Source organism: Lissotriton vulgaris, chromosome 1_2, assembly GCF_964263255.1.
Source record: "Lissotriton vulgaris chromosome 1_2, aLisVul1.2, whole genome shotgun sequence".
NCBI classification, from domain to species: domain Eukaryota; kingdom Metazoa; phylum Chordata; class Amphibia; order Caudata; family Salamandridae; genus Lissotriton; species Lissotriton vulgaris.
This window is the reverse complement of record NC_141686.1, coordinates 144,488,342-144,503,617: the sequence shown is the minus strand read 5'-3', so window position 1 is coordinate 144,503,617 and position 15,276 is coordinate 144,488,342. Positions and strand designations below refer to the sequence as shown.

The window sequence follows — 15,276 nt, the reverse complement described above, 5'->3', positions numbered from 1 at the left end:
GAGGGTGAGGAGCCCAGGATGAGGACCTCCGTCTTGTCCGAGTTCAGTTTCAGGCGGCTGGTCGTCATCCACTCGGCTACCTCTTTCATCCCTTCGTGCAGGTTGGCTCTGGCGGCGGCGGGGTCGTTGGTCAGGGAGAGGATCAGCTGGGTGTCGTCGGCGTAGGAGATTATGCTGAGGTTGTGTTTGCGTACGATGGCCGCGAGGGGGCTCATGTAGACGTTGAAGAGGGTGGGGCTCAGAGATGATCCTTGGGGGACGCCGCAGATGACTTCGGAGGCCTCTGACTTGTACGGTGGTAGGCGGACTCTCTGTGTTCTTCCGTCGAGGAAGGAGACGATCCATTCCAGCGCCTTGTCCTGGATGCCGATGTTGCTGAGGCGCCGTACTAGGGTGCGGTGGCAGACCGTGTCGAATGCCGCGGAGAGGTCTAGGAGGATGAGGGCCGCTGTTTCTCCATTGTCCATCAGGGCTCGGATGTCATCGGTGGCGGCGATGAGGGCGGTTTCTGTGCTGTGGTTGGCTCGGAAGCCGGACTGTGAGGGGTCGAGGGATCCGTTCGTCTCGAGGAAGGCGGCCATCTGCTTGTTGACGGTCTTCTCGATGACTTTGGCTGGAAACGGGAGGAGCGAAATGGGGCGGTAATTCTTGAGTTCGGTGGGGTCCGCTGTGGGTTTTTTGAGAAGAGCGCTGAGTTCGGCGTGCTTCCAGCTCTCGGGGAAGGTGGCGGTGTCGAAGGATGTGTTGATGATGTCTCGCAGGTGGGGTGCGATGACAGCGTCGGCCACCTTATGGCTCAAATCTCTAAGATCGGAATAATTAGATAAGCTACTCTGAAAAGTTTTCTTACTACAGCCAAAACAAGCTATCAAACAATTGCTTTGGCCTCAAAAAGGCATTTACTCAAGATGTCTGGAGGGTCTATAAGAAATTCAAGCCTGTTTCCATTGTGCAGGCCCCCCAATGGACACTAGAAAACCACTGTTATGTTAACTCTCATAGAGAGCCTCTCTTTTATTTCAGTTTTGGAATTTCATAACCATCTGTTATACCATAGCAACATTTGATAACAAAACTGGATGGCCACTGTTGTGATGTTAAAAAGGCCTTCCAGGCCAGGGTGGTAGACCTTTCTGAGACCCTGTTGGCGCAGATCTGCTTGCCTGATTTGATTGAAAGAGAGAAGCACAGCTGCAGGAGGGGTAAGGAAGGCAGGGACTGTGGGAGGGAGGGGGGCGCTTGGTCAAGGATGGCAGGTGCTTTTGATTTTTTAATAACTTTTGGAACAGAGGTATATGGTAGGGGCCATATTACGTATGGCTCCTCCATTACTGCTTTGCCACTGTGTAGCAGTTGAAAGTAGGGGCAGATGATTTTGCGAGTCATTTACAATATAAAATATAGATGGGTAAAAATACTCATCTATATGACGTAGCAACAGTTCATAACAACACTCACTACCCCCTGCTGCTACATTTTAAAAGCCTTCCAGGCTTGAATGCCAGTACTCTTTGAGAGCTTGTCAGCACAGCACTGCTTATCTGCTTTAACTAAAAGCAGAGCTGGAAGACAGGGAGGGAAGGCAGGAAAGGTGGTGAGGTTTGGGGTTGGTTAAGGATGGCAAGTGGGATTTATTTTCACATTTGGGTCAGGGAGGAGATGCCATGTTATGTATGTCTCTCTAATACTCCTCTGCCCCTGCAGCTGTTGAAAGTAGGGGCAGGTGATTTAGGGCGCCATACATACCATAACATTATGAATGGGTAAAAAGTAGATTAAGGGGATGTTTTTCACCTCAGGGTTTGAGTGACAGAATAGACATCCCTCACTGAAAAATATCCCAGTAATTTGCTGTTACCCATCAATAATTCTATGCATTTTAGATAGAAACAGTGACAAGCCTAAAGACTACATGGGAAGTCGGAAACAAACAACAAACTGAAAAGTGTTTTTGCCTGTGGTAAAAAGCAGAATAAAAGGCAAAATGCAAGGGTTATGCACAAATTCTTCCTGCTGTTTGGATCCCTTTTGCCTTCCCTGAGAGTATGTGCCTACTAAACCCTACTTGGTTTAAACTTAGGCCCACCTGTACCACTTAAGACTGGACTTACTTCAGATGTGTTGTGCATTGTGCTCTGTGGACACACACAGACTTCAAAGATACTGATCCAAGGCTCCAAGTGATCGTTGGAATTGTTGGTCTATGAAGAAGGAGTCTAATGTGCTTAACTCTAGGTCGACATGATTTATTTTGCATATATTTTAGTGGTGAACTGGTGAATAGTGCAGAGATACCTTGACCCATACACCAACATTTACATTCAGGCACAAACACACAACTTATATACTGATTGGATGAGAGGCAATATAATCGAATAATAGATTACAGCATTTAACACAAAAAGAAAGGTCGTCAACATAGTCTTTTTCCGTAGTTTATTTTCAGATGTGCTTGGTTTGTGATCAATTGGACCAGCCAACGCATTCCTCCCAAACAAGGGCTTCTTCAGGGCGAGAGAGATAGCAGGTGGATAATATCCTCGGTTATGCAAGATGAGGAAAAGCTGTAAGCGAGCCTATGGCGTTCGTTAGTATGGTTCAGTCCTGGAGATGAGCCACACTCAGTGACTAATTTATTTCAATCGGTAATAATCGTGTCGAAAGTACGGAGCCGGATTGGCTTAATGAAGAAATTGAGGTCATGGTACCCATTGGAAAAATCTCAGGGAACCGTAACCCACCCTCAGCCCCTTGGTTTACTGAGGCCTTACGCCAGGAAAAACAAAAATGCTGCAGACTGGAAAGGCTCTGAAGAACAAGATATGATACAATAGACAAAGACAATTATAAATCGGCTTTAATTCATTTCAAATCACTGCTGATCGCAGAAAAAAAGATGTTTTACAAGGCAAATTGAAAAAGCTAAGAACTCCGCCAAAGAACTGTTTGGGGTAGTAGAGAAACTTTCCTCTTTGCCAAAGTAAAAATGCATGAAGAACAACCACAGTTTCTGTGAGGTAATTGCGGACGCTTTCAGAAATAAATTCAAAAATATTAATGATGCTTTTGGAACTGTCTCCACTTTAGTTCCTATAAACATTCATCCATGCTTAGATCCCAGTGATAGACCTGTCATAGTTTCACCCTGGTTAACACGGAACTAGTGGAAAAACACATTAATGAAATGAAATCTGGATCTCCTTTATATCCCTGTCCTCCCGCTTTTTTTAACAAGATAGCGAAGGAGGTTAGCCCCTCTCTCACAGAAATTTTTAACAATATGTTCACTTCTAGTACCTTTCCGTCCTTGTGGAAGGATGCATCAATACTGGTTCTGATAAAGAAAAACTATTTAGATGACTCTGATCCCAATAAATATCAACGATATCCAGACTCCCACCTCCGGCAAAAATAGTGGAGAAAATTATGAACAAGCAGCTATCACAGTTCATACAGGAAAATGACTTGCTTGATCCCTACCAGTTTGGTTTTCGCCAACAACACAGTACAGAAACAGCATTAATTAAGGCCACCAAGGAGATCAGGAAGGTGATGGATAAGGGGGGTGCTGCCGCCCTCATCCTCCTTGATATTTCGCTAGGGGTCAAGGCACTGGCACCAGCCCTGCTATCCTCCTTTCTAAAGGATAGGAGACAAACGGTGACACTAGGGCAGTCCAAATCAACACTTTATGTCCTTCCTTGAGGGGTCCCACATTTTACTATTTAGAAGATCTAACAGGGTGGATAAAAGTCAGAATTTCCTTCTGATAACTTGTGAAAGTTTGAGAGTATTTCATTTTATTTTATTTAATAGAAATACATGGCTGTTCCAAAATACATTTATGCAACTTGACTATCAAAATAGCAAATGGCATTGTGTTTTAATATGGTTCGCTCTTGTTGTCTATTTGATGTCACTTAAAACCCCTCAGTGAAAAACATTCGCGTAATTCACTGTTACCAGTTGTTAATTCTATATATAGTTTTTCTTTTCTGCGCCCACAAGTGGGTCCCATGCTTGCTGCACTACAGTTCGGACTGAACTGTTCCTATTCACCCTGAGGTTGGTCTCTTAAGTTATGTTATGTTATGTTATGTTATGTTATGTTATAGCTAATTTATATAGCACACGTACACCAGGATGGTTTCTTGGCGCTGCCCAGGAAGGTGGTGGGTGATAATTTATTCAAGTAATTGCGCGAATGCCTGTTAAAAGAGTCATGTTTTTTGGAGTTTGAGAGAGGTCAAGAGGTCTGTGCAGGATGTGATCTCCAGGGGCTTTGAGTTCTAGTATCTTGGGCCCAGTGCGGAGAACCTGGATCCTCCAAATCATTTCAGTTTAAAAAAAGGTATTGTCAGAAGGTGCAAATGGGCAGATCTCAGGTGGCTAGTTGGATTATATCTGTTAATCAGGCTGTTAATGAATTTGGGGTTTCTGCCATTCAAGGATTTAAAGATGATGCATCCCATCTTTAAGGCACATCTCTGTAATATAGGAAGCCAGTGGAGTTTATTCAGAAGGGGAGAGGCGTGTTGGCGTTTGTTTTCCTACAAAGGCAGTCTGGCCGCCTGGTTCTGTATCCGTTGGAGACGGTGGATAAAGTAGGCCGGGATGCCAAAATATAGGGAGTTAGCATACTCAATACGTGACATCACCATCGCGAGGACTGCCTGCAGTTTTGCTTCCTGAGTTAGGAACCTGCTGATTTTCTTAATTTTCCTTAATTGGAAGAAGCAGGTGGAAATTACAGATCCAATTTGGGTTTTCATGGTGAGGTCACTATTGACTATGACTCCCAGGGTTTTGGCATGATTAGATAGAGGCGGGGGTTGTCCCAGTTTTTTAGGCAGGAATTGGGGCTCCAGGGGTTAATTGAGCCTCCCGTGGGGATCAGTTCTATGTTATCTGGGTTCAGTTTCAGTTGGTTGCTGTTCATCCAGTCACGGATGAACAGCATTGTCGACTGGCATTCGTGGATGGAGGCCAAGGAGTTTTTGATAGGGAGTACCAATTGTAAGTCATCCGCATTGTTGAAGGTTTGAATATTCCTTTCTTTTAATGCATGGATCACAGGGAGAAGGTAAAGGTTAAATAAGTGAGGGGAAAGTGAAGGTCCCTGGGGGACTCCAGAGGTAGTTTTAATCATGGGGGTCGTAAAACCGCCAAGATGGACTGCCTGAGATCGGTAAGTTAGGAATGACCTAGTCCATTCGAGGGCTGTTCCTTCGATACCCGCATCCTTGACATGGTCGATCAAGATGTTATGGTCGACCCTGTCAAAGGCAGCAGAGAGATCCAATAGCACCAAGGCTTGAGGGAGACGTTTGTCTGCCTTTTCTCTCAGGGTATCCAGTGCTGATAGTATCACTGATTCTATGGAGTGAGCTGGACGGAAGCCTGCTTGATGTGCATCCAGGTATTCAGATTGCTCCAAAAAGGCGGATAGGCTTTTGGCTATATGGGCTTCGAGCATTTTAGCTAGATAAGGGAGCAGTGAGATCGGTCGGTAATTAGTTAGGGTTTTTGGGTCAGCTCCTGGCTTTTTTAGCTGGGGGATGATAATGGCCTCCTTAAAGGACTCCTGTACCTAACCCTGGAGAAATGACTCATTTAGGAGGGTCATGGCTTGACTTGGGCAGGCAGTAATGCTTCTTTTCAGATACAGGGGGGACAGCAGTCCCTTGGAGATCCCAATTTAATTATTGCTAGTAGGTCTGTGAATGTTTCCTGGCTTATTATTGGAAATTGTTCCAGCCTTTGTGATTTCTTTGATTTTGTGGGACATGCAGGACTCGGGCAGCTGGGGATACTTGTTTTAATGGTTTTGATTTCTTCAATGAAAAAATTATTTGAGGAAGTGGCACAACGATCACAGTAACAAGGGACTGGAATGTAGCTCAGAATAATTATCAGTCACATACATAAATTCTGTTATCTGTTATCCATAAAGTGGCCCCCAGAGAATGAGACACAGGATGAAGGGCAAAAGTTCAAACTTTCAGCTTTTGTCTGGTTCAGGGTGTCCTATCATATGCAGACTCAAGAAGAGTGGACTCTGAACCATAATCCCGCCCTACAACCCTCTTTCATTTCAGATTGTTGCCTGCAAGATTGCTTAGACTCTGCTGCTTTTCAAAAAATGTGCCAAGTTTGCAGAAAAGGTTTGAACTGTGTGGAAATAAAAAAAACAACAGCCTTCATCCCTGCGTCGCCCGATGCACCTCTCTACTGTAGGGCTGAATTTGTGAAATATTCACCCAAATAAACTTCTACTCTGGAACATAAACAGTATGCTAATCCTCTACCACTCTCCCTTAAGTGGGATGCCGAGGAAATGCTGTGCTAAGCAAATAATAATGTAATAGTGGTACAGACCACTGGCCCCATGCAGTTCAGAAAGAACCACTTGAGAAAACGTTGAGTGGTTCCATCACAATGCACTTCAGCTGGCCTCACATGTCCTTGGGTGTGAAAACAATTCACAGCCACCAGAAGGGTGGCTGTGGTAGTAGTACCAGGTCATTTGCAAAGTCCCAGGTAATTGATCTTCATCCAAGGTGTTCACTGGATCTTGTTTCTTCTTCTTGCTGTTAACGTCTTCTTGACCCAGTACATGGCCATTAGGAAGAGAAAGGTGAGAGCAAACAGACCTAGTGGGCTGCAGTTCTCAATTTGAAGGTTTCTGTGAGTTGTCCTACGTGGACTATCTTGCAAGGCAATCCCTCGTAAGAGTTCCTGAAGATTCTTACACACATATCTTGGACATCATGGTGGTGGAGGAGTTCCCAAAGGGTCTTTCTGTCCATTCTGGCGAATGCCTACTCATAGTCGATGAAATTGACATAGACGGTGGAAGTTCTGTTTGTTCGACAGTCAATGATGATGCGCAGTCTTGCAATCTGCTCTGCAGGAACTATGGGCCCGATTCACAGAACTAGCTTAAGACAAAATCCTAAACTTACTATTTTTGATATTCACAGAAGTTAGGATTTTGTCTTAAGTTTGTCCTAAGACAGACTTAAGTTAGGATTTTGTCTAAAGTCTGTCTTAAGCCAAACTTAAGTCAAAATCCTAACTTCCGTGAATACCAAAAGTAGTAAGTTTAGGATTTTGTCTTAAGTTAGTTCTGTGAATCAGGCCCTATCTTTGCAGAAGCCAACTTTTTTTTTGTTTAAATCTTTTTATTAGGGTTTTACATTTCAGATTCCCATGTTGAACGTGAGACTGGTCACATTTTGATCATCACATATGCAATTATTACACATCAGCGACAGTTATATAACATCATTTTCATTTAGGTTCTATTCCTCCAAGTATTGTTTTTTTGCAGAAGCCAACTTGCTGGTCTTGCAACTGAGCATTGACTTGTTTCTTCATTCTGTTCAAGTGTTCTTGATGCTCTTGAACACTTTGCCTGGGCTTGATAGGAGAGTTATCCCTGTGCACTTTGCGCAGTTACTCAGGTCACCTCTCTTGGAGAGCTTGATGAGATATCTCTCCTTCCAGCCTGATGACACCTTTTCTCTTCCCAGACTCTTCCAATTATAGAATAAAACAAGTCTACCGATGTTTCGATGTCTGTCTTCAATGCTTTCGCAGGAATGGTGTCAGGTCCTGCTGCCTTCCCCTTTCTCAGATGTTCGATAGTTTGCAGTATTTTGTCCTTGGTTGGTCTGTGGCAGTCGATTGGCAAGTCTTTGTGGGCTGGTTGTATGTCTGGTGGAGACTGCCTTACATGCTGCTTCAGCAGTGCTCAAAGAAACAATGATTTCTGCCAATTGCTTGCCTGCACATGTATCAACACTCATGCCCATGCATGGCTCGAAATGTTTGGATTGGTTTTTATTAAAGAAAACCCATTCTAAGAAGGCCACCGATGTGCACACGTGTTGTGATGCACACGTGTCATACTAAGTGTGCACATGTGCTTCTTGACTCGTACATATGTCATAACACTGACAAGTATTTTTATCTACTGCTCTAGCTTGATGAATGGCCATGTTAGATTGGAGAATTAAATTATTTTAAAAAAAAGTTGTGAGACGTTTGAAAAAGAAGCAAACACAGGCACTCCCATGGAGTGCTTAAAGCAAAATAAAAAAAGAGTAAGCTTAAGCATGTAGAAGATAGATACAACTTATCAGAATGCTGAGAGCTCTGAATGCTCCTGGGCAGAACAAACACAAGGAAAGGGTGGAGAGCTATCCAACCAGGAGCAGAAAGTAAGATAGACAAAAAGGCTATCCAATCATGACCAGGGAGCTGCCCTGAATCCCCCTCTAAGTATATGTAACACATTGGAGACAATAGTTCTTGCCAATTGACCACTAAAGCTGTTTGCAACCAAGACCTAAAAAGCAACAAATACATTGGCTCCCCGCTCTCTGCATACTTGATCTGCAAACATCCGCTTGTTCCTTCAAGCTCACATATTTACTACAGCCACACGTCATTAGACTCTGCCTCATATGTCTAAGTATCACAAACATATACCAACAGTATCCACCTTGACTCAGGAGTAGTTACAGAATGGAGGTTTGCTCTTCTTATGCCCAAGATGCCCAACTCAAGCCAAGGGTGGCCCCAATATGTAGAGTTAGTTAATATATTCATAGGCATCATTTAGCCAAGGCTAGCTATCATTCTACCGGGAACAGTCATGGCTATGCCTACGATGACCACAGCAAGCCAGATATGATTTCCATATGCCTGGCTCAGCTGAACTGAGGGAAAATGACTGTGATGCCAAAGATACTTACTACATGACAAGGCCACCTTTAAATCAGGACGCCACCTCAGGATCTGAGATATTTGGGACATTTTTCAGAATTGTTAAACTAATTCAGGACCAATAGTTTTATCATTAATTTTTCTGGGTATTTATACCATCTAAGTCTATGTTTAAATTCAAGTATTGTGCTGGTCTCTTAGCCAAATGTAAGCTATGGTAAGAGATGGAGGTTTAGGGTTAGGCAGCAATCAGAATGGATTAGGTGCCTTGCTTCCAGTAGGAAGAATAAGAAGGCCTATAAATAACTGAGTAGGACCTCAACTAAATAAATATTAGCAATTTAGATATGCATATTTATTCAACGTAAAGGATAATATTGACTGAATGATAATTTGTTTTGAATATTAAGCTACATTGACTACCTACATTTGGATTCAGCTTACCATATGACTTTATTAAATTGACCCGTAATAAGCAGAAATGTCTTTACTACATTTTTCAAAACCACATTCTACATTATATCCTTCCTGAGAATGCCTTTTAGCCATGATTTCTAGAAAAATGTCATGTGTTATTAAGCTCCTGCATACCTGTTGGAATTGACACCTGATACTCTCGATCAGAGACCTCTGCACAAGGTCTGCACATTTCCTCACCTAATGGTCCTCCCAGAGGATAATATATAGAGGCAGAACCCTAAGTGCACAAGGACTGAGACTCTGGAAATTCCTTGACCCACCCTAAAAGCGGAACCCATGTACTACATGGCCACTGACCCCATCTGGTTGGACACTAACAGAGCAACAATCAAGCAATGTTTCTTTATCAGACAGCACTCTGAAGTAACTGAGAGGCAACACACAGAACTTTACAAAATGCCTAAATGAATAAATATGATCAAGCACTTTATATTAATTTGGCAAAACAGGCTTCAATGTACATGAAGAAATATAATTGGGTCTACAAGCAATGGGCGACTAGCGGATCCAAAAAAACTGATTGTATTTTGTCACCAGCACATCTTATGGCCATTAATGAATGGAACAATGTATTATCTCCAGAGCAGTGGTAATCAGTACAATGCATGTACTAGGTTTCATCACTAAAGTTGTTTCATTTGTATACATTCTACTCTTGAAGATGTATACACTACCTATAAAAATGTCTATTTGTGCTGGTAGGAGATTCTGTGAACTAGGTATCCTTCTCTTATCCTTGCTTCATATAATATATGTTAGATCTGCATTCTATTACTAAGGATGTATAGACTGAGAAGAGGAGAAATTGTGTGTGGTTCATTGTCTCAACAATGGTAGGATGAGAGGGTGGGTCATTTTTGGTCCACAGCCCTCAGGTCCTGATATTACCAACTATAATCGTGGAGAAGCGTGGCTCAGTGGTTAGAGCGGCAGACCCTGATGCAGAGGTCTGGCCCGGGACCAGGGTTTGATTCCTGCCTTGGCGGCTCTTGGACTCAATCTTCACGGACCTGATAATTCTCGCCTCAGTGCATAGTCTAATCATGGGTCCCACTCTGTGACTCTGGACAATAGCTTGCTTAATCTCCACAACAGCCCCAGCAGCGCTTGGATGTCGGGCTTCACCTTGGGGGTGCCCAGGAGTGGACATCTCACAGGAAAGCCAGGAAGGGTTCCAGAGCGGTATGAATACAGCGCTACGAGACCTCAGGGTAGAAGTGCGCTATATAAAAAAAAAATAGAAACACATAATGCTGCCTTCTGCATCGTAGAAATATTATTGATATTAGAAGGCACATAACAGAATAGAAAACTCATCCAAAACCTGAAGACTTCACCAAATACAGCACCTCCAACCTAAGCTAAGAGGAGGTTTGGAGGTGTGTTCCTTTGCACAAAGGCATGGAGGAAAGAATTATGCATAGCGTGTGTAAGTGAAATGTTAACAACATAAGAGATACATTATTTGCATATTTATGTTTATATACCACACAACTATTAACTGTAAGAAGCACTTTATGGCTGGGGGAAGGAGAGTTTCCATTTTTGTATTGATTCCTAAGTGGGTATGGCAAGAAGTGTCTCTTAACCGATTTCAGATTTCCCTTCTGTGGTGTATAATAAAGCCTTAAAAAGAATTATGTATATTTTAACTATGGCAAAGATGTGCCAATGCTTGGTGACTTAATTACTGGAAGCCTGCACAGAGGCTCCCTTTGTGACTATTGAGTTGGAGAACATGGAAACCAAAGCTTAATTTTATGCAATATAATGTGTCGTTTGAATGACAAGAAAGTATTGGAGGACAGTGTTGTTGATTGAATCTTTAGAATACAGTGTCACTGTCGCACATGGCAGCCTAATGTCAATTACAGTTCTTACACAGATGAATGTATAGATATTTGAAGCTTGCTGTTTCCTTAGTCGGGGCATCTATGCTTGTCAATGGATTGCCAAAAAACAGAACTAGTACTTTGGTATTAATGTGCTAATATATGTTTGCCCTCTATTAGGCACACAAGAGGAGCGAGGTATTCTGGCGTGGAAGCAGGTCCATGAGGATGAATCTTCTGACACCCTGGATACTGAGGAAATCTACAACCTTCCCTTTGGCATTGGCACCAGGTTCTGCACGGGATCCTGGACTCGGTACCTCCCATTTTGTCCCAAACCCAGGAAGCAAGACTCCAGAAGCAGCCTTCAGCAGGAGGACAGCCATGACCAATCAAAAGACAGAGAAAATGAGACCAGGCACTGACTCACAGGGCATATTACAGTGACAATCAGCCCATCAGATTGACTCTACCTCTGAGATGCTGTTAGTGAATGCATTTCACACAAAAGTTGACCAAACACAAAACTGGATCTATCCAGGATTGATGTTACGACTCAGTTGTTCTCCCAATGTCAATAATGAAGTAGACTGCACTGATATCGAACACTGACTACATAGATCCAGAAATAATTTTAAAATGAGCTGTTGAAAAGGTGGGATAAAAGAAGTGTGTTGTGTTGGGAATTAGACCCCTGTGTTGCTCCTTTTCTACATCAGTTTATCTGGGTTTGTTGTTAATTATATTTTTTGCATACTGTGTCCAAAGAAGCTGTAAAGATGTGAATAGCTCACAGCCAGCTGAAGATCCATTTATAAATGACAAATGGATCACAGGAGAATTAAATTGTGTTTTGTAAACGAAAATAATGCAGTATTTTGCCTTCCTTAGTGTCTTTCCCTGTTTAATACCTTTAAGGTCAATCATCATAGAATTGTAAGATCTAAGATATACCATCAGGTAATCTCATGAAAGAAGAGCATTTCATTGCCTCTGATATCAAACAAATGTTTTAACAAATAGGTCTAATTCAAAGATACAACACAGCCATGGAAAGCTAAAAAAATCTATTTTGTCTACCCCTCTTTGCACTGGGTAAGTCCTGTCTGTTTTACGATCTACGATGATTGCACCACTACATAAGAAGCCCACTCTTTATTCCAACTACTGGTCCATTTCTAAGATAGGGTATTTGAAAATTCATTTAGATTAGCAGACTTCAATTTCAATTCAAAGTATTACAACCTAGATGACTTCCTAGCACATTTCCACCCTGAACATGGACAGAGTTGGTCCTGGTTTTTACATTATGACTCCCCACTGACCAGGTGTTCTCGTCAGGTCCTGTTATGCTTGACATATCAATGTCCTTTGCTACACTGACGGACATCCAGCTCGCACTAACCACAGCACGGATAGTCAAAACCCAGCTGGAGATCGATAGACAGAACACCAATCGTACGTTACACACTGATTTTATTAGACCTCAGTGCGGCTTTCAACACTGTGTCAAATGACTTCCTAGCTGAAAGACGGACTCAGATGGGTCTCCAAGGGATGGCTCTTGGATGGCTGACCTCCTGCCTGGCGGGTCTTACCTTCCAGGTCTTTTCAGATAATGCAGTTTCGAGCCCTCATGCCCTTACCTCGGGAGTCCCACAGGGGTCAGCCCTCAGCCCTATGTTATTCAAGATATAAGTCCAGCCTTTCATGGACCAGTTGGAAAGCTGTGGCCTATTCCTGTTCTCCTACGCAGACAACACTCAAATCATTTTTTCTCCATCGTCAAAGAAGCAATGCAATTCTGTAGATCTAAACTCCTGCCTTCGTTTTGTCTCCTAGTCAAAGGGGAAATCCCTGGAGTCAACGAGTCTACTAATCACTATAGGCCTTTCTTGTTGTAAAAGGAAAGGTCACAGTATGCCTTGGGTATTCGGACAAACATAAAAATAGGTTTCCACAAAGAAATAGTCTTGTTTACAATCTAGATTTATTAAAATTACATTTAAATAAACACTAAAAACAAGATAAATTCATACAATTCTTCCGAAACAATTAAAATCCAAGATTAAGTATCTTGGAGGGATAAAAATGATTATTCAACAGTATTACACAAACACAATATTACGGTACACGATAAATGGAAAAACAATCAAAATATGTTCACAATAAACAACAGACTAAATGTAATCAAAACAAACCCCTCATGTATAAGTGGCCCACTTGATATCTCTGCCACTGTATTTCACTAGATCCAATGGCCGTGGACAATTTGGTTACTCTAAAGCTTTAGTGGAAAGATTTGATACCCATCTAAAGTTTTACCCGGCCCTAACTGGATTCTTTTAGACCAAACAGTGCGTCGACGCGTTTCGGTGCTTAACACTTGATATCGTGGCACCTTCCTCAGGACTTCTTATTTCTGGGGTTTCGGGGAACGGATGGATACACCGTATCTGTAAATATATTAGGAAAAATGTGTGCAGTCAAATATCGTGCATTGAAACCTTTTGTCTCATTTACTCTAGGGGCTGGATTGCTAAGATTAACACATACCCACTCTGACTTTACACTATTCATTGTAGCTGCCATTGTTCTCTTGACAATTTATAATTCCTGACACAAATCCGCTTAATTATAAAATACAATTAATTACACAATGATGTATGCATTGGTTCAATTGCATGTGATTTGTCCTCTACTTTTTCTGTTTGACAATTCCATTCGCCAAGTAGCAAACATGTGATTCACATATGATATATGGGCCCTCCAAGTCTTTTTCATTGTGGAAGACCAACTGGTATGAGAGGGACAAATGAACCAAGGGGCCCGGGAAAATAGATAAGTATAGATTCTCACCCTCGGGACCGTGTAGGAAACGTTCCTAGATGGGGTCTATTTGAAGTATCACTTATTGGTACTACAGATGTAGTTCTTGGAGCCTTCTGTTAATTAAAAAAACTTTTATTAGGTGTAAGATAGAATCTCCCATCATCTACTCACTGGGGGGTGACTTTTCATTCTTATATTTACCTCTCTCCTGTAAAGGGAGCTCCTTTTGATGGGGTTCCTTGGTTTTTTGTTTATCAGGCGATTGCCCACTTGTCGTATATCTGTGGTGATAGAGTACATTGCACTTTTTCACTCTACTATTTCAAAGGTACTATTTCTTAAATCACATAGTTTTATAATGGTAGTGTCTTACCTCAAGTGTTTTTAAAACGTACTTAGAACGGGCATATAAAGTCGTTGGTCTACTCCTGAACTGGATGTGTTCTGTTGAGTAAAGACAAGTATAACACCATCATATGTCTATTCTGTACTATAAGATATTATGCTCTTAGCTCTGTTGAAGAGTTTATAATGTAACTAGCACCTTTCTATTTTTCATTTCAATGCCTGCTCCTGGTATTACCAGTATCTCCTGCTCAGTACCCATAGTGCCCAAGATACCTGTTTGGTACCCGTAATGTCCAGATTCCTATTTATTAACTCTAGGTTTTACTATTTAGATGGGCCAAATTTTTTTGTACAAGTGATTAGTTTTCCCACCTCCCGCCCAGGTTAGATTCTCTAACTACAAGTATTCAGTATGGAGTATAGACTTTGTAGGGCTAAGAGTATCCCCTGTTTGAGTTACCTACAGGGCCTAATGTACTGTCCTTAAAGTTATACTGATAAATGGTTCCCCTACTACATAGAAAAAAAGGGGGGGGGCATAGGGGTTTGGTCTCCACTTACCGGGTTAGCGCTGTTTGTTGGCTTCTGCCTCGTTCCTTCACTCGATCTAGAGTGTGTTTGTTTGGTGTGTGTTTTTATAGCTCCATGTAATTGACTGATTGTCCACACCTGTCAAGAGAGGAGCGCTGTTAACGCGCTGCCAAGACCGCCGTGAACGTGGGCGCCATCTTTGAATGGTGTAATATGCTTGCTAGTGTATCAGAGGACCTGCCCGTCTGATGTCTTCCTGAGTTTGCGCTTGGCTTGAAGTGTCTCTAATTGTATTTCCCATTTGTACAAGCAGTGCACAACAATAGTATATGAAAAGTTGCCCTCGCTCGTCGAATCGGCATAGAGAAACCTTTTCTGCCGCTTTACTCAAAATACTCTCTTATTATAACCCGCGCTGCGATTATTTGCTAATTGTCCCAATTTATGCTCTTAGGTAGAGATTCAAAGGTCCTGGGTTCAATACTAGTAGTTCTTAATCCGACCAATCGGTCGCCCTGAT

General features: G+C 42.3%; 1 protein-coding gene across 1 annotated transcript in view; it reads left to right on the top strand.

Moving 5' to 3' along the window:
• LOC147734710 (solute carrier family 23 member 1-like) overlaps nucleotides 1-11,911 on the top strand; it is a 338,504-nt gene extending 326,593 nt beyond the window's left edge. Inside the window, exon 12 of the mRNA XM_086952993.1 lies at nucleotides 11,226-11,911. Coding sequence (XP_086809119.1) covers nucleotides 11,226-11,470 — 245 coding nt within the window. The 3' untranslated portion in view covers nucleotides 11,471-11,911. The remainder of the gene's footprint in view (nucleotides 1-11,225) is intronic.
• The last annotated feature ends 3,365 nt before the right edge of the window (nucleotides 11,912-15,276 follow it).